Source organism: Lytechinus variegatus, chromosome 13 (genome assembly GCF_018143015.1).
Source record: "Lytechinus variegatus isolate NC3 chromosome 13, Lvar_3.0, whole genome shotgun sequence".
Lineage (NCBI taxonomy): Eukaryota > Metazoa > Echinodermata > Echinoidea > Temnopleuroida > Toxopneustidae > Lytechinus > Lytechinus variegatus.
Genome location: NC_054752.1, coordinates 20859692 through 20879013, shown reverse-complemented (window position 1 = coordinate 20879013; position 19322 = coordinate 20859692). Strand labels below are relative to the sequence as shown.

Below are 19322 nucleotides of genomic sequence, written 5' to 3'. Positions count from 1 at the left end.
GAGGCCTGTATTCTGATAGCATGTTTAACTAAAACACAGGTTTAAAGTTGTGGTTTAAGTATGGATAGCCAATTGTTACATAAATCACTAACGGTAGAGATATCATATTTCAGCTCATTTGGCTCTCAAATCATTTATAATTGTCTAGGAAATATAAATAGATTATTGTCTTCACCATGGATGAATCCGGAAAGAACATAGAAAACACGAGAAACGTTCAACTTAATACAAAATTTTGATACTTTTGGCTTTCCATACTTAAACCACAACTTTAAACCTGGGTTTAAGTTAAACCTGCTATCAGAATACGGGCCAGAGTGTTTTTTTTTTATAGACATTGACTTATTGTTCAGACATGCATGCATTAAATGGAAATAGTTTTTGTTGTTCTGCTCTGAAGGGCCTTGAGCATCTAATGAAGATGGAAAATGCACAATACAAATCTCATGTATTATTATTATTATTATCAATCTTAGCCAGTACATCGGGCTGCATATAATTTTGGTATTAGAGATAAGGTTCGAAAGAAGTCGGTGAGGATCTATGATTTTCCAAAAGGAGGGGGTCACATTTTCTCTAGGAAAATAATTTATTTTCACTGCATTAAAATCAATATACTCGCCCCTGAAACATTGCAACCTATTTGAAATAATTGACTTCTAAGGATATACATAATTTTTTGTGCATAATTGACATCCTATATGAAAATTAATGTTCCATAAAACATAAAAAAATATATATCAAAATTCATAAAAATGGCACCGATTCCATCACAACAAAAGGGTGATTCATTTTAAAATGTGAAAGACAAAGCGGGAATAAATGATTGTTATCATGATTATATATATAAAAAAAAGTGGCCTGTGATCATAATTACCATGCTACAAACTAAATCACAGACATCTACTCCACAAGTTATCAAACCATTTTGTTTTTTTAGAAAAAAAAGAGTGGAAATCTTATTTTTTTATCATCCAACAAGTGCAATTTCATGCTGATATCAGCCTCAAAATGCTTGATCGTAATAAATTATGATTGATTCCAAAATCGTTATTCTCTTAAGGCCTTAATCTGAACATGATTATGCCACAATAATTTTGAATTATAAAACCAAACTTGCAATAAGTTACCAAAACCCTATCAACTTGTCGTAAATAATACTGATTTACTTCCAATAAATTTAGAGAGCAATAGCGAAAGTTTTCATGAAGGGTGAAAATAGGCATTATTTTGGTCTTTGACTCTACCTGTTTTTAAAGATAAGTTTAAATATATTTTAATAATATGTTGTCATAAAGTTAATATTGGCCTGCTTAAATATCAAACAGTAGTCGACCCGCCCTGTTCTAAAATCCTTCGCAAACTTCCAATTCGGTGGATGACCATTGGCGATTAGCCGCCCTCTACGTTGGACACGAGCAAGAATACCTTGTTTTATCTATCAGCATGTTGGAAGATGATTCAAAGTGGTGTTGTAGTAGATACGGCGTTTATGGCTTCTGGTTGTTCCGGGTCTAATTCAGAAAAGAAAGCGAAATTGGGATGAGGAAAGCCACCAAACTCATAAAGATTAAGAAATTTTATTATTGTGAATAATCAAATAAGTACTTTGAAGTTTGAACGAAAGCGAGGGATGAAAAGGACATTTTGTTTCATGACTGTATATCTACTTACGATGACGGTACTTCTCCAATAAATGGGGAATGATATAATTTGACAGTAGATCCTTTTTATTTGGAAATTTTTAGAATACAATTTTATCAATGATTCATGCTACCAAAACGGTATTGAATACATTTGGTATGTTATGAAAATGTATGCAGAATATCAAATCAAGTCAAATCAAATGAAAGAGACATTGACAGATAAGAGAGAAGAGAGAGGGAGAGAGAGAAAGGGGAGGGAGAGAGAGGGAGGGGGGTAGGAGGAGGGAGAAAGAGGGAGGAAAGTGCGCAGGAAGGGGCGATTATGACACTTAAGAGAGAAAGGCAGAGGAGAAGTTCACAAAAATCATTGCACTATCCTTGCATATTTTTTTACAACGGAATTGACTTACAAAGAAAAAGAAAAAAAAATAAAAACTTCTTCATTTACCAGATCGTTTCCGTCGTTTACAGCAACCAACGAAGTTCGGGCAGAATGGCAAATAATAGAAACAGGGTACCCTATTGACAATCTGCGTCAACAGCCACGGGAGCTCGTAGCACTTGTTAACGAGTTCAGACACCCTTTCGTTGACCGTGCCAGCCTCCCCATCTCCGGTGATGCGTTGCCATTTGTCAATTCCCCTCTCCTCTGCGGTTCCTGGAAAAGGATGATAACCGCGTAGAAATCTTCTTTTCAGTGTCTCTCCCACTTTATATCTTCTTTGAAATATTGAATTTAAACGGTGTACAACCTCTTTTAGGTCATTAGAAATACTAATAATTATATTAATAACAATAGCTGGATTTATAAAGCGCTTTTTGCCAGAAATCGCAAAGCTAATTAAGAAAAAAACTAAGCACGAGTTCGTTAACATTCCGAGTAAGGCCTACAGGCAAAATATCATACTTTTGTTTTGACACTTTGTTTTTGTTTCACATTTATTTGACTATTTTCTAGTCGTATTTTACTAGAACAGATTCATTTCTGACCAGAATATACTTCAGAATTGTGACTAGTCATATCAGTTGCACCCAACTGACTGATCTAGTCAACTGACTGATTTGTTTGTACAGTGTAGAGATACATACCTGGTATAGTGTTGTCGAGGATGAAACCAAAGAAACCTCCAACAAACATACTGGTGCTGAGGAGAACAATGATGATTTGATCTATTTCAGGGATGCCTAGAAAATAAGGAAAAAGGAGGATTGACAATCATTTCGGAAAATATTAAGAACGGACATACATCTGACATGACTGTATACTATAAATCAGTCAGAAATGACTAGTTAAGGGTCAGCTGGATGGAACTGTTATTCTAGTCATATTTTACAATAGAACAGAGTTATTTCTGTCTAGAATATATGTAAGAAATGTGACTAGATATATCAGTTGCACCTAGCTGAATACTGGTCAATATGACTAATTTGTTTTATGACTGTACACTCTTAAAAGAATCAGTCAAATTGAATAGATCAGTAGTCAGCTGGGTGCAACTGATATAGCAATCACTGATAGTCACATTTCTGACACATTCTAGTCAGAAATTACTCTGTTCTAGTAAAATACTACTTGAAAATAGTCAAATGTGACTAAAATAACAGTTGCACCCAGCTGACCCTATTAACTAGTCATTCTTTTAATTGATTTGTTCCTAGAGTGTATATAGCGTAATGTTCATTCACACGATTTTACTCCGATGAGCACACAATAATGGGAAAGCTTCAGGATGTGTTTTTTTATGTTAATCAGATAATTTCCGATTTTGTAGTACAAACCACTTCTTCATTATTCCTTTTCGTGTTAGAGAAGATATTCAAAAGAAAACCCATTTGAAAAGAGCAAGACGAGTGAAGTGTAACATTAAGGGATACGCTGGATATTTAGAATTGTAATTTTTGTAGGTCTGTGTAATTATGATTTGCCATGGACTTATACAACACAGTAAAATCGTTGATTGAAAATCTTATTCATAGCTGTTTAGGCTATGAACTTTACAATAGTTGTTTAATCGGTTTAAACAAGTGTATAAAATCTTTAACAACGGATTTAATTTGTTATATATAATTCTCAATAAATTGAGTATGATTGTTTAAACTATTAAACAACTTCTGTAAGGTTCATTATAATAAAACAGTGTTGTATAATTTTTCAAATAGAATTATTTACTAACTTTTATGTTCTAAGGCATGCACAAGACTTGAATGACTAAGATAAATCTTCTTTTTATTCAAGAAAAATGGATCAGAATACAATTTTATCAGATCTAGTTCAAATGGCTCGTCAAAATGTTTATTTCACCTGAATGAAATAACTTATGTTGGAGTCCATTTTCACTATTGATAAAGTACAGCACACATACATCAACGATGTGCATACTCTTATCTGCATAAAGTTAACCTTCTACTAATACGTGGCGGTAGCTTGAAATAAACATCATCCGAGTCAAAACGACTCGTTTTCTGGTCACGTCTTTTTTCATTAGGTTATTTTCTCGATATATGGCACACTGTTATGAGAATAGGAAGCAGTTTAAATTGAAATAAGTTTGACTTCAATCTGACCCAATACCACAGAAACAGGAATATGACAGGCCTATACCTGTGGCAATGTAATCTCTGTTGTTTCCAGTCTCGATCCAACTCGGCACACAGAGGCCAGAAAATATGGCAAAGCCAAGAACGAAGATATTTCTTGAGGAGTTAAGATCAACATACTGAAGGTTTGATAAGCCCACCGCTGCCACCATGCCTGTCAAACAAAATAAATGAAAAAAAATCAACATGGTTTTGGTTGATGGTATATCTGAGAGATCGCTGCATGATACCACTGCGAACTGATTAAAACAATGTGAATTTCTGATCCAAAATTACCTTTAAAGTATACTTTTTGTTTGTCTTTCTAAAAGTTGTAATGAAGAAAAACAAACAATTCGAGAAGGCTTACCAAACATAACGAAGAACATCCCTCCTACAATCGGATCAGGAATGGTGACGAAGATGGCTGAGAACTTCGGTAGACATCCAATCAGGACCATGATTGCTCCACCGGTTTGAATTACTCTCCTACTACCAACCTGGAACAAGTAAAATAACAGGGAGAAAGGGTGTACGGGCGATAAAATCTGTAAACCTCAATGCATACTATTTTTTCCTTTTTGTTCTATGAGATTTTTGTACGAATTATCTTTATTACTTGTGTTTTAATCCTTGGACCCCATGGAAGAATAGTACTGTCTATGGGCAGAGCTGAACTGGGTGTCCTTCCGATCTCACTAATCTTATGTCTCTTTGATATTGTTGTTTCTTTGTAAATGATTGCTCTAACTTGTTACTTTTATATCTTGCTTTTATATGTTCATTTGTACACTTATGTTTTTTTATTGTGAATTTCGGAGAATAAATTAATACAAATAAATACAAATACTATTTGCAAATGGACATTTTTTATCATTACTTTTAATTGATTGTGTATCAGTTATCCAGTCACCATCAGTGACCCATCCCCGTCCCATCCCAATTGAATAAACCTCAGAAAACCAGCAATCCCCGAGTCTGTGATGCATCAAAATAACAAACAAATTGTTACATGATGATGAGTAGGTAATAAAGGTTTATAATGTGAACATTCAATAATTCATCCCGAGATACCCCCTTGGCTTCGACTGGTTCCATTCTATCGCGTAATCGCATTAGTCGGTTCGTCGTGTAACCGGCCTCTTGTAAAGAGGGTTCCATAAAAATTATAGTTCCCGTTGGGTTACCTGGCGACTATCCGATGAAATGGAAAAGTCACCTCCTTTGATAATAGTCTAATCATTACAAAGTCAGCTTTATGGTTTTAAATATATAATTATACTAATAACGATTTTGAATTGTGACTTTTAATCACTTTGTCCTTTGTATGAGATTGATCATACATTGACACATGCCGCGTCCCTTGAAAAATATAAAGGGAAAAAAGGGGAAACAACTCACAAACCTTTGTTATACCAATGGCGCCTATGTTTTCACTGTACGATGTTGTCCCGTTCCCCGAGCCGATAGCTCCAGCGAGTACACACGAAAAGCCTTCGATGAATATACCTCGATTTACCGCATGAGTTGGAGGGGGAGGGGCTCCAGCTAGTCTTGCGCATGCGTAGTAGTCACCTACAGACTCGATCATTGATGCAAGAACGCCTGCTAGCATGCCGAAGACTCCGGCAACAGTGAGGGTAGGAAGACCCCATTGACCTATGGAAAGATAGAGAAATAAAAGTAAAATAATCGACATCTTCATCACTTCCATCCCTTTCATCATCATCATCATCATCATCACCATGATCATCATCATCATCACCATCATCATCATTATGATCATCATCATCATCACAATCATCATCATAATTATATCACCAACATGGTCAAAATTATCACCATCATCTTCATCATCATCATCATTATCATCACCATCACTATCATAACCAATTGTCATCATCACCATCATCAACACCACATTGATGCTTAGCATCATCGCTGTCATTCTCATCGTCATCATCACCATCAAAACATCAATAACATCATTGCCCCCCACAACCATCACCACTACACATCATCATCATGAAGGGGCGGTGATACGTGACGAAACCACACCCTTAAAACAAATTAGTCAAAATGACGAGATCAGTAGTCAGCTGAGTGCAACTATGTCTAGTCACAATTCTGACATATATTCTAGTCAGAAATAATAACATGCATAGTCAAATCTGACTAGAAGAACAGTATTGCCCAGCTTACCCGATTAATTAGTCATTTGACTAATTTGTTTTAAGAGTGTAGACTGTAAACATGGGTCAACTTAATAATTTGACAATAATCAGTCCAAACATAACATAATATGCCTGGATGATAAAAAGTAAGTACCGATCATTGTCAACATTCAAAACTTAACGGAGCTGATGTTGTGTTTCGTTCTCTTCAAATAATGTTTCTACACTATTAAAACAAATCAGTCAAAGTGACTACACCAGTAGTCAGCTAGGTGCAACTAATATGGCAATCACTGATAGGCACATTTCTGACATAATATTCTAGTAAGAAATTACTCTGTTCTAGTAAAATACGAATATAAAATAGTCAAATATGACTAGAATAACAGTTGCATCCAGCTGACCCTATAAGTAGTCATTTTTACTGATCTGTTTTTAGAGTGTACTTCACGACAGTTGGTATATAGGGACAAAAGTAATTTTTCATGCCTTCTTGTTGTCTCTTGAGTTTGCTCAGTGTTCAAGATTGTCACCGCACTTACCTGGATAAGGGAATCTAAACCAAGGGGCATCTTGAAGAACCGAAGTTCGGATATCCGTTCTTGCCGGGTATCCATAAACATCCGGACTGTCTGGAAAAACATCATACACTGTAAGGATGTAGGTGAAAGCCCATGAAAGAAGTATCGCCAAAATCACCTAAATGAAAATAAGAAGTAGGTTTACTAAAATAACAAATAATGTATACAGAAATATCATATTTCTTCATGTAATCATACATAAAGTATTTTTATGTGAATGTTATCAAACCCTAATACTTCTGAAATATTTTCTCCTCCTTCACTTAAAACATAAGTATTAAACTAAAATGGTAAATAAATGGCAATCTTTTTAACATAGCCATGGAAAGTGTGAGAGTGCTGAACAGCTGAACCACCCCTCCCCCGAAAAAAGTTCTTTACCACAATCACCGTCATTCGGGAAGACCTTTTTTTTGGGGGGAGGGGGGTGGAGAGCAAGTCAAATTATTCCTTACAAATTAGCACTCCCTCTTAGAAAATCCTTCCAAGTCCCCCTAATTTTTAGACTAGAGGACATGCAATAAATGTGGATTATTACATTAAAGTATGATACGATGAAAATAATGATGCATAATCATATTTAAAAATCAAGATTCGCCATTTTGCAGTTTTATTGACTATCGAACGAGATTAAAGTATGCCAATATTGATTGCGTCAAAGTGACCAGGGGCCGTTTATTAAAGCTGTTCGTAAGTTAAGAGTGACTTTAAGAACGACTGGTGATCCCTTTTTACGCGCTCAATCACCAATGAGGTGTATACTATTTACCACAAGGGCGGGCGACCAGTCGTTCTTAAAAGTCGCTCGTTACTTACGAATAGCTTTATGAAACATCCACCGATCTACATTGCCTATGACTTTAGCCTCTTGAGTACATAAATTTGTTTAGCATATTTGCTTCTCATGCTACTTAGATATAAAAATGGGGTGAGACGCAAAATAAGCAACAAAACAAAAATTTCATCCAACCAACAAATTTATTCAAAACTTCCGTGCTTTGGCTGATTTAAAACTGTGCTCAACAAGCTCAACATCGACTCATAATTTGTGACTCACAGGAAATAATCTGAAGATGTACATCTTGACTAGTCGAAGTTTATGCTGCGATCTCGAAAATGTACAGAATGGGATGTATGCACGTGACAAGTACTGGGAAAACAGGACCATTAATCCAATAGTACTGCAAAGGAGAGAAAACAAGAAAAGGGAGTGTGTTAATAATGAAAGTTTGTTCCTAAATCTTTAAAGGCCAAAATCCATTAAATAAGAACTTAATTTGAATGAAGACAGAAACATTACACAAAGTGGTAGGTTACCGTCTTATTTCGTAAACTCCATACCCTTTTTTAATTTCTGTTTTACATATCTTTTTTATCATCATCAATATCATCATTAAAAAACCAAATGAAATTCGGGTACCTACAGAGAGGATACTGACTTATTTTGTACACTCCTCATTTCTTAACACGTCTTGTGTTATATCATCATCATTATAATTATCATTAGATAAGAAATGAAAATTCCTGAACTTACATAGAGGGTTTACTGTCTTATCTCGTAAACTCCCATTTTTAATTAATATTTTTCTTTACATATCTGTTATTAATCATCATTATATTCATCGTTTACAATAAAAGAGTGTTCCGGTACTTACAAAAATGCTATACCCCAGTGTGAACCCGCAAAACTAGCCGCAGCAGGGAAGAGAGAAAGACCAATAAGAGCGATGGTAGGGGCGATTACTAGGGGTCCGAGAAACCGGAGCAAGAACCCGATCCCTCCTGTGATACCGATGATAACCTAGATATCAAACAAAATCATGAATAAATAGATAAACAAATAAATAGATATGCTAGTGAATAGAGAAAATTGACATGTCAATATAAAATTAATATAGACCAATGAATAAAACAAAAATATGCATTTTTTAACCAGTAAAGACAGTGGCGTACAGAGGGGTGGGGACTAGGCCCCTCCCCATTTTTTCAAAGACTAAAAAGAGAAACGGAGAGAGAAAGGTGAAATATAACCTTATTTTTTCTTAATATCATGACAAAATCTATCATAACATTGGACTTTGTTTTAAAAATGTCGAAATGTTTCCTCACTCGCTTCGCTCCCTCGCAACTTTGTATAAGTTTTGCCCGATATGCCATACCTCGTCCCCTCAAAATTTTTGGCTCATCACGCCACTGAGTGAAGGGGTGACAACGGGAGTATAAAGCCGTCTACCTGACACAAAATTTTCTTTCTCACCTTGTTGTTTTGAATAATGTAATTTGATGAATTTCGTACGTTTGAAAAAGAATGAAAATTCACAGTCTAAAACATATAAAAAGTGTATTTAGACAATTTTTTTTACTATATCACATCAATAGGTACAACATTCGTCTCTTGAAAAGGAGTGACATTAAATAAAATATTTATTCGGTAAGGAGTGAATCTAGACAAGACTGTGTCAACAGTAGAGAAATTAGCAAAATTTTCTGAGGGGGCCAAACATGGCATAAGGAACATTTCTTAAAAGCTACGAGCCAGCGAAGCGAGTGAACAAAATTTTAATTAAAATTCTAGTATTGTAATATATTTTGACATATACTATTCAGAAAATTATACATTTCACCCTTCCCCTTTAGAGGGTGGAGTCCCTTTCTCTCTTTGTCTTCTTTTTTTAGGGGGGGAATTTTTGGTGGGGGGGGGCTCCCACATCTCCCATCTCTACGCCCTTGAGTCTCAATGTAGATCTAACAGTACAAAATGTATAGTGAAAATGTGTCAGTCGGCTTCACTATATATAGGAATCAGAGATTTCTAGGCATTTTTTTTTTGTTTAACAGTGAGCGTTTACAATAATCGACAAGGGATATTGCGGGTAACACGGAACAATCTCAAAGTGTAGGGTTAGTTGTGGTGTTCTGGCTATGCAAACGTTTGTTAACGTTTATGACGTTTATTGAGAAGTGTGTGTGTGTGGGGGGGGGGTCTGAAGCCCCCGGTCACCACCGGTTAAGGGGCTTTTGAATTGCTAGTGAGGAAAGGAGAGAAATAGGCCTATTCCAGAAAATGTAATCATACCTGAAAGCACGAAGCAACCATGATGTCTCCCTGAAGTTCCCTCATTCTCCCCCTCCAGAACTCGGTCCTGTTTGCGAGCACCTCAGGCGGCACATCCGTGGAATTCTCTAAAAAAATATAAAATTATTATTTTTATACACAGTCTTAATCTGTTACTAATGATCCCCAGAGGTTCAGAATCTGAACTCAGCGACGTTCAAGTAGGGGGGGGGCGTGGTTGGTGGCATTATCACGATGTGTAATTTTATCGGTTAATGCAACTGTTTAGATGTGTGTGCATAGAAAATGAATATCATCAGAATTAATACAATATCATCCAAAGCGATATGATTGGAATACAACATTGAACTGTTTGTCTCCATGATTTGAAAAAAAAATAAAACCATTACATTTCTTTCTTGTTATTTTCAAAATAAATGAAATAAAATCAATTAAATATCATAAATTGACATTGGGTATAAGATCATAACATTAACAGAATAAGACACTTTTGACGTAAATGACTATGATCAAAATAATTTAATTACTTTTGTTTTAAATGGGAACAGTCATAGAAAAGAAGTTCTACTCTCATTTCTAGAATAAAACTTCTTTAAAAAGGATTTCCTACCTGGAAGTGGAGCTAAGCATTCACCTTTCAAAGCTAAAATGGCAAAACTGGGAGCTAAAAACGAGAATGTACCGCCCTGTACGATGGGTAATCTAAAGTTGAAGAGATTTAAAAAAAAAAAATGATAACAGTGACGGTGTTTTAGTGGAAACCCGATTTATGTTACATAGATTTCTTCAGAATAAGCCAACGCTGATTGAGATTGATAGTAAAACCGGATGTTCGCTCTGAACCGGATAGTTACCACTCAGGTGCATTGGACGTATGACGTATCTAAAATTCGATTTTGCGATATCTCCTATTTGAATTTGTGATATCACTAATTCGATTTCGTCATTTGTTGATCATGTTGTTGATGATTTCATTTTTTTCATAAACCATCAATATAAAACTAGTGTGCTTGGAAATGACCGTAGTTAGTGCCTAATGTATTATTATTTTAGGTATGATGAGATACAGGTTAATTTTTATGAAAGCATTTAAAACCCCTCTAAAACCTATATAAATGATAAGAACCAGATGAGCGATCGGTTAGGTATCCGATCCGATCTACAGTAGATGTGAAGTGATCCGAATCATTAAGGTTAATTTTAACATCATCGTCATCATTGTATAGTTGTCATCATTACCACTTAGCTTTGCAGCATGATAATCATCATCTTTAACTTAACCCCCCCCCCAAAAAAAAACATAATCATCATCATTGTCATCACCATCATCATTATAACCATCATCATACGTCGTTATTGTCATCATAATCATCCTATCATCATCATCAGCATCATCATCATCAGCAGCAGCAGCAGCAACATCATCATCATCATCACAGTCATCACCATCATCATCACCATCATCATTATCATACATCATCATCATCATCGTCATCACAATCATCATCATCAGCATCAGCATCATAGTCATCAGCAACATCATCATCATAATCATCATCATCACCATCATCATCACCATCATCGTCATCATAATCATCATTATTATTACCATCACTATCATCATCATCATTGTCATCACCATCATCATCACAACCATCATCATCATCATTATCATGCATCATCATCACCATCATCATCATCATCATCTCCATCGTCATCATCATCATCATCATCGTCATCATGATGATCATCATCATATCCATCATTACTACCATCATCACCACGAAATTACACTTTACTGCAACCACCAGTACCATAGTTATTATCACTATCTTCTTTCGATACCACTGTCCATCTCGCCTACCTGTTACCGATGAATGTTTGTAGGAGGGTCGCCACCCCGGACACAAAGAACATGGTCGCGATGACCTCGGCCAAGGCGACGTTGTCATCGCTGATGCACAGGGACGGCGCGAGGATGAGCGGGATGGCGATAGTCGAACCAATCATTGTCAAATAATGCTAGAATACATAAGAAACAGATAACAAAGGCCGAACAGTTCTTTATACGCATTGTTATAAACAAAGAACATTTTGAATGGACTGAAGAACAGGGCCCATCAATGTCCTTTGAAAACAAAAAGCCCATTGAATTGTCCAAAAACAGTGGATATTTATATAAATCATTATGTAGAAAATATTTTGAACAAACATGTCTTTTAGATGTTGACGTTGCTGGCTTTCCATGTGGTTGGTTCGTAAGACGGAGACCCGGGGGCGTTTCATCAATATTTTCGTCCGACAAGTTGTCATATCTGACAACTTTCCTGGATTCTGATTGGTTGAGAAGCACTGTTACTATAGTAACCGTCGGATTAATGGGACTAGTCGGATAAACCGTCTGACAAGTCCTTTCAGAAACGCTCCCCTGTTCTATGCTAATTTAGTGGAAGGCATGGCGTATCGACGAAGGGACAAGGAATTCCGAGGTGCCTCTTTTGAGAGGGGCGGGACGGACAAAAATGAACATGCATCTGCTTCAGTGCCACCCCCGATCCTGTTACCCCCCCCATGCAATTATAAGTGGATAGGCTGCTGAAATAAAGGGAAATAAACAGATGAGTGAAATGGAGAGGGGGGAGCATAGGCGACGAAAGCGCGGGGGGGGGGAGATGGGGGATATGTCCCCTCTAAATTTGAGGTGGTGGGACGTCCCCCTAAATTTTTTGCTGATGACCCCTGTTTTTTGCTTGTCCGCAATTTTGTTCCCTGTGTCTCCGCTCAAATTTTTGGTTGATAACCAATTTTTTTGTTGTCAAAGAATGTTGGTGGTACCCCCTAAAATTGTTGGCTTCCGCCGCCAGTGGGGGGGGGGGGGCTGGAGAGAAGGGATAAAAGAGAGGGGGAAGGATGGAAGAGAGATACAAAAATATAAACAATTGATATATCATACCTGAAAGCCGAGTAATATAGATGTATACCATGCCGGTGTGTCTTCGATCCCGTACGAGATATCACCCTTGAGTTTAGCGAGGATTTCATCCGCCTCTTTCCTTGCCGCATCCTCCGCATCGTCCTCCACCTCGTAACGAGTGGATGGCATCATTCCGTTGGTAGCAGAGGAGGTCGGGGAGGAGATGGTTGTTACGTGTATCCCGTCAACAGCGGGGTCGACTTCCTTACCGTTCTGCATGGCTTTGCGGCTGCGAGGGTGAGCCTGAAAATTTAGACGGTAAAGAATAGATTGTACATTGACATTGCTTCAGGTGGTTTTAACCGTGGCACATGCTTCCGGGTGGTTGTCACGACTCAAATTTGGGATCTTCCGTTGTACCGAGGGTCCACGAGGCCGTGGACAACGGTTGTCTTCACCAAGATTATTTCCTGCTTAGCATAATCTAATAAAAGCTAATTTCTTTTAGCTTCAAAACGAGTCCGAAGGTGCATTGTTGACTTCTACTCCGTCAAAATGACAACCAGGGCGTTTTCTGAAGACTGAAGTGGACATTTTTGTGTTTATATTGAAGATCAGACGAGTCCGAAGGTGCATTGTTGACTTCTACTCCGTCAAAATGACAACCAGGGCGTTTTCTGAAGACTGAAGTGGACATTTTTGTGTTTATATTGAAGATCAGACTAATTAGCGGAAAATCGGTGAATGTAAACATGACTTGGTCTTGTGGACCCTCTCCAATAAAATCTGTGATTTGACGATAAGAATATTACGAGTAGGGGAAGGCGGGGTAAGTTGAGCATAGGGGCAAGTTGAGCCACCAGCCCGAGGCCAATAAGAATGAGTCAGACATTGTGGTGGTGTCATGTATTGATGACCCATAGCATAACCCCTAACCCCACCACATTGTTTCCAACTTTGAAACAAAAAGTAGTTTTTTAGAGGGAAAATATGAATTTTAGCCAAAAAAGTAAAAAAAAGTGTGAAATAGATAAGTCCTTTATAAACACACACGTCTTTAAATATAATAAAGACATGATAACAACATTATTAGTCCAGGTATGGATCTTCATTCTTGTCATAGTCTTTTATATGATGGATGCATAATAAATGTGTGGATACAAAATTATCGCACTAAGTTCGGACTGGGGTAAGTTGAGCCAAACAGCATGGGGCAAGTTGAGCCATGGTAATTCCTATGGTAATGTATCTTAAAAAACAAACAAACCATAAAAATCGATTGAAATGCAGGCTGAAAGGAGCAAATTTACATGACTGCTCTTTTCCTTTTACAGGATGTTAGTATTTATAGAGAATTAGCAAGTGAAAAGACTTAAAACAAAAAATTGACATGCTGGTTCTCCCCCATACATTTTGTACATAGTTTTTGTGGCTCAACTTACCCCAGAAGGTGGCTCAAACTTACCCCATATATGGGGCAAGTTGAGCCATTTGACATCGTTTTTTTCAAAGGTCACGATGACTTTCAGTGTGGGGAAAGAAAGTTATATATAGGTGGAAAATATTTCAGAAGAATTAAATTTCAAGGCAAGGTACTTATTTCGACAAGATTATTAATCATATCAATTCTAACATGCAAAAAGCAAAAACTGTCACAACTTACCCCGCCTTCCCCTACAGATGGGGAGAGGAAAGATTCGTGACACTCGATGATAATATCTGATACCCTTTTCATAAACCCATCCTCCAATTAGCCGCCTAAGAGTAATGCGGATAATTCAATAAAAATTGCGTTCACAAACTCCGAAAATAATCCGCACTATTTTTACGAGCGCCCGTCCTGAAAAAGGCGGATAATCGTCATGACAACTGGACACGCCCCCTCCGATGCGGTCGTGTTGGAAAAGGATGACCTTGTGACCGCACCATGGCAATTATCCGCATTATTTGGAAATGCGTTCATAAAGTCAAAATCTGGTCCTGATGCAGATATTATGCAGATGATAGCAGCATCAAAATAATGCGGATAACTCTGGTCCTCCTCCGATTTTACGACCAAATTATGCTGCTATTAGCCGCATAATTGGGTTTATGAAAGGGTTATGAGGTTCGTCATTCCTCTGCAAATATGGTAAGAGAGAGAGAGAGAAGGGGAGGGGGGTATTTCATGAAGTATTCATCATATTCGTGATTATCAATAAAAGTGGGCATGAATGTGTTCAAGTGCGAAGACTCGACAAATATCAAAACTTCTCCTTTTCACGTATGTCATTCACATAGCTTCAAAAGCAAATAAAGAGACAATGTTCTTCAACGACACAAAAACCAACATATTTTCAAACGCGAAAATATGATTAGATAGCGCTAATTCTGATAATGGACATAAACTTGCAAATGAATACGATATACCACATTATTAATCCGGAAAATATGACAGCTTTAAAGTGCCGTCTAGACGAGATAGAGAGACATTTTTACCACTGGCGGATCCAGGGGGGGGTGGTACATCCGGCCCGTGCACCCCCCCCCCCTTGAGAGGCATAATTACATTATGTAATATAAATACGGCGTTCTGTGCCCCCTTGAAAGCGAGGACCTTTTCTTTTTTCCCTTTGTTTGTCAAATTTCCGAGGACGAAATTACCTTTAATTTTTTGGTGAAGACCTTTTTTGGGGCTTGTCAAATTTTCCTCGGGAAAATGTGCCATCTTTCTTGGAATGTTGTACACCATGTCGTATAGATAGTATTTAAATGTCGACATGGCAAGATATGTTCTCATGCAATGTTGACTCATAAAACACTAGGCCTACAGTTTTGTAGACATAGCCATGATAGCGAGATACGAGATACAAGGCAACTCATAAAATGTAATTTCGTCACGATGAGCATCCCAGCTTGTTGACATTCTACTTTTATATATAAGCCGGCTTAACATGACAGCGTAGCTGACAATGTCGACACATCTATATAAGTTGACTTGGCAGGATAACGTAACTTATCATGCTAAAAAGAAGACATAGACAGATGACTTATCTCGCCATGTCGTTAAGTATAATTATGTCCAACTTTAAAGCTTCAGCAGAAAAGAACCCTTATCTGTCTGTTACATATTTCGGCACGTCAACAAAAAAAAATTCTTATAAAATATATTTGGGCGGTTCAGGCGGTTCCACAATTTGAATACAAATGTCCCATCCGGCACCAACTTCAACATGTTTTGAATTCGTAAAATAACCCCAATCTATATATTTGGGGAGGTTCACGCGGTTTCGGTATTTTAATACAAAATTAATGTCCTATCCCCCTCCTCAAATAAAAACAAATGACAAACAGTTCACGGTTTAATAAATCATAACCTCGTTGGTGATCAGTAGAATCTTGTTATCATTATCACTGAGCATTAATAATCGGACAAGTAGGATGAAAGACACGCAATGAAAAAACATTTTCGTGACAATAAGTTTATACATTTTTACCTAAAATATCCTTTTGATATTTGATATACTATTATATTCACAATCATTGTACGTATAAACGACACCTCACACTTTAAGAATGGTCTGCGCCTCTGCGACCCAATTTTGGAACAAAACGTAATAAAATTTGATCTAATACTGACATCTGTGACTATTACCATATAAAATAAAAGCGAATTGAAAATATATCGTAATGATGACGTCGTGACAATCATGCGATTGGCTACGATTTAAAACAAATTTGGTCCTTACTAAAAGATAAAAAAATACTTGCAATCATCCAAAATTTTTATAATGAAATTCTTACAGCTGTGAAACTCAAGTAAATATACTTTTCATTTACATTTTCAGAAAAAGAGCAAAACGCGATTTGTTCCGAAATCGGATCGTGGACCAGTCGGAAGTTGTGCGGGTGGCCTTAAAAGGTGTCACTGTCACCATACATGTATATAATTGCAGGAGCATGCATGCACTTCCTAATATTTTTCAAATAATGAACAAAATAGGGGATGGGTGACAAATGAAGAAAGAAGAGAGTAAAAAGAAGATGCGTAGCCTGTGTCATTCTGTGATATCCTATAATTCAATCGACATTCATATGGCGTCACATTTAAGCCGTATTGTTCCCTCCCCAGCAATGCCAGCGTACCGGGATAACAATATCGGGTGACACATTTTACATTGTTATTATTTTTTTGTGTGTTCGAACCAGAGTACGACCCCCACCACGGCACCAATGTCCTTGAGCAATGCGTTTAATCGACAGTGCTCTTTTATCCACCATTCAAATAAAAGGAAATGCCGCATACATTTTTGGTAACTAGGTCTGCGCTTGTAGTGCAATGTAGAAACCTTGATTCAAAGAAAATAACGTTTAAAAGTTGTCCTTATTATTCCCCCTAAAACTATTAACTCAGCGTCCAAATGTTCTCATGTAAATATAGATGAAAGACACAACAAGCATAATTTGTCATGAAAAGTCCCCATTCTGACAACAAGTTCTTATTTGACTTCAATTTTCTTTTGAGGGTATACCCACACAATGGGTTTGAAAGCTGTTTACAATACTGCGTTCATTGTGCACGTACGTGAACCACCTATAGGCTATGTATCAACTCAGCGGAGCCCGCCATTATAAAAGCCCTCTCGCGGTAGGTCGCCTAGCAATCTTGTTAGCGACGCATGTGAGCACCGTCTTGCTCACTCTCCAAAATGTATGTGATATTAAAATCCTAAAAACTAATGGAATCGTTAAAATTTAGTAAGACTATGAATACTCATCATTTACATTGACTATCAGTGTATCAACCTATATCAGATTTACAAGCAAGTGTGGATAAGATTTCGAATTACCAGTAATTTTGATGAGTGATACAATATGCCAAAATTTATGAAAATATAGCGTAAATTTCATATAGCATTTCAAAATCGTTATTTTCAATATCTTCACAATTTTTCATTGTTTTAAAAAACATCTTATTACTTTAACTATAATTTTCCCGAACTGATAACGTTGGTAGGCTATTTTCTCCATCGCTTAAAAGGAAATGTCGGGCTTTCGAAATCAGGTTAATTTTTGTTATATTTCTAAAAGAAAATCGTTAGATTCGAGCTACTATACCATTGTTCTCCCGAAGAAGGGTTATCATCTCATTAATGTTGTGTAAATGATACATAACAATAAAACTTACGAGTGTAGCAATCCATGTTGGATAACATTTTTCAGAATGAGTTTCGTAATGAAGAGAAAAATTAGGTTCATTCCTAGCACGCGAGCCGCAGAATAATAAATTTTAGCGTGTGCAGACAGGGCTGATCGCCCTGACTGTCCGTTCGGATTATCCAGTCCGATACCGCGTCGGGTTGTATATTCCACGTACCTTTTCCCCTTGCGATGACCACTGTGCAGTTTTAGTGTTTAATTTTGATACTCAATCTGTGAAATTAATAGTTTACCGATATCTAAAAATGCTTGGAATATACCTGACACATAAATTATTTCATTTTCGGTAATTATTATTTCTTTCCTGAATTACAAAAAGTCAAACTGCCTAGTGTCAAGAATGTGTAACATTGACTGTATATAGTAAAAATTACAACATTATCAAGGTTTGGGAAATATCTTGTTAAGTTTGCCCAATGTCATCAGTATCTCACGGTATATGTTAAACAGAAAATATAGAACAAGTGTATATTTTGTAAATTCCACGGCCACCTTTACCATCATGCGACATATGAAACCGACCTGCATGGCCGCCGGGGGGGGGGGGGGGGTACTCAAATTATTTTAAAATCAAAGTAATAGCAATTTTATAGATCTGCAATATTCCTATCCATGCATGCTCGCGTGATAATGACTTAAAATCATGGTGAGTTGCAATGGGGAGGGGTCGATGAGGGATACTGAAAAGGGCCAAAATGAGATTGCAGGCCGGTAGAAATAAGAGGGGCAAATATTAATAGGTTAGTTTTATTGGAGGAGAGCTTGACCATAACAGAAGGGAAGGAATAATATGAGACGGTTGAAATTTAGATTGGGAGAGCTGATCTTTGAGATATAAAATGTCACAAACACAAAAACAAAGAAAGAGAGAACAGGGAGATATATAGAGGAAAAGAGAAGTCCTTGCAATAAAATATATCAAACAGGCACTTGTTTGGGACGAAAGTGAGTGATGATAACTTATGCCCGCCCCCCCCCCCTCCACTCCCTAGTCAGTCTTGGTAGCAGAGACACCGAGAAGATGATTGATGAAAAAGGGGCTAATGGGACCCGCAGAAAAAATAAGTAATCTTGAACAGGACAGCTTGAAAACTTATAGTAGGATCCTCATATTGTATAGAATTATAATTATGATAAAAAGTAAAATTCCACGAT

The 19322-nt window shown here is 37.0% G+C and overlaps 1 protein-coding gene across 4 annotated transcripts in view; it reads right to left on the bottom strand.

Annotated features, from left to right (window-relative positions):
* Window positions 1-350: 350 nt before the first annotated feature.
* Window positions 351-19322, bottom strand: part of LOC121426625 (solute carrier family 23 member 1-like) — a 31150-nt gene continuing 12178 nt past the window's right edge. For all 4 annotated transcript variants that reach the window (XM_041622985.1, XM_041622983.1, XM_041622984.1 and 1 more), the window contains exons 2-14: window positions 13008-13271; window positions 11919-12076; window positions 10665-10756; window positions 10055-10161; window positions 8634-8779; window positions 8036-8159; window positions 6940-7096; window positions 5629-5882; window positions 4594-4723; window positions 4249-4398; window positions 2736-2831; window positions 2095-2304; window positions 351-1514 (exon numbers count right to left, since the gene is read on the bottom strand). In XM_041622985.1, coding sequence (XP_041478919.1) covers window positions 1462-1514; window positions 2095-2304; window positions 2736-2831; window positions 4249-4398; window positions 4594-4723; window positions 5629-5882; window positions 6940-7096; window positions 8036-8159; window positions 8634-8779; window positions 10055-10161; window positions 10665-10756; window positions 11919-12076; window positions 13008-13247 — 1917 coding nt within the window. In that variant the 5' untranslated portion in view covers window positions 13248-13271 and the 3' untranslated portion in view covers window positions 351-1461. The remainder of the gene's footprint in view (window positions 1515-2094; window positions 2305-2735; window positions 2832-4248; window positions 4399-4593; window positions 4724-5628; window positions 5883-6939; window positions 7097-8035; window positions 8160-8633; window positions 8780-10054; window positions 10162-10664; window positions 10757-11918; window positions 12077-13007; window positions 13272-19322) is intronic.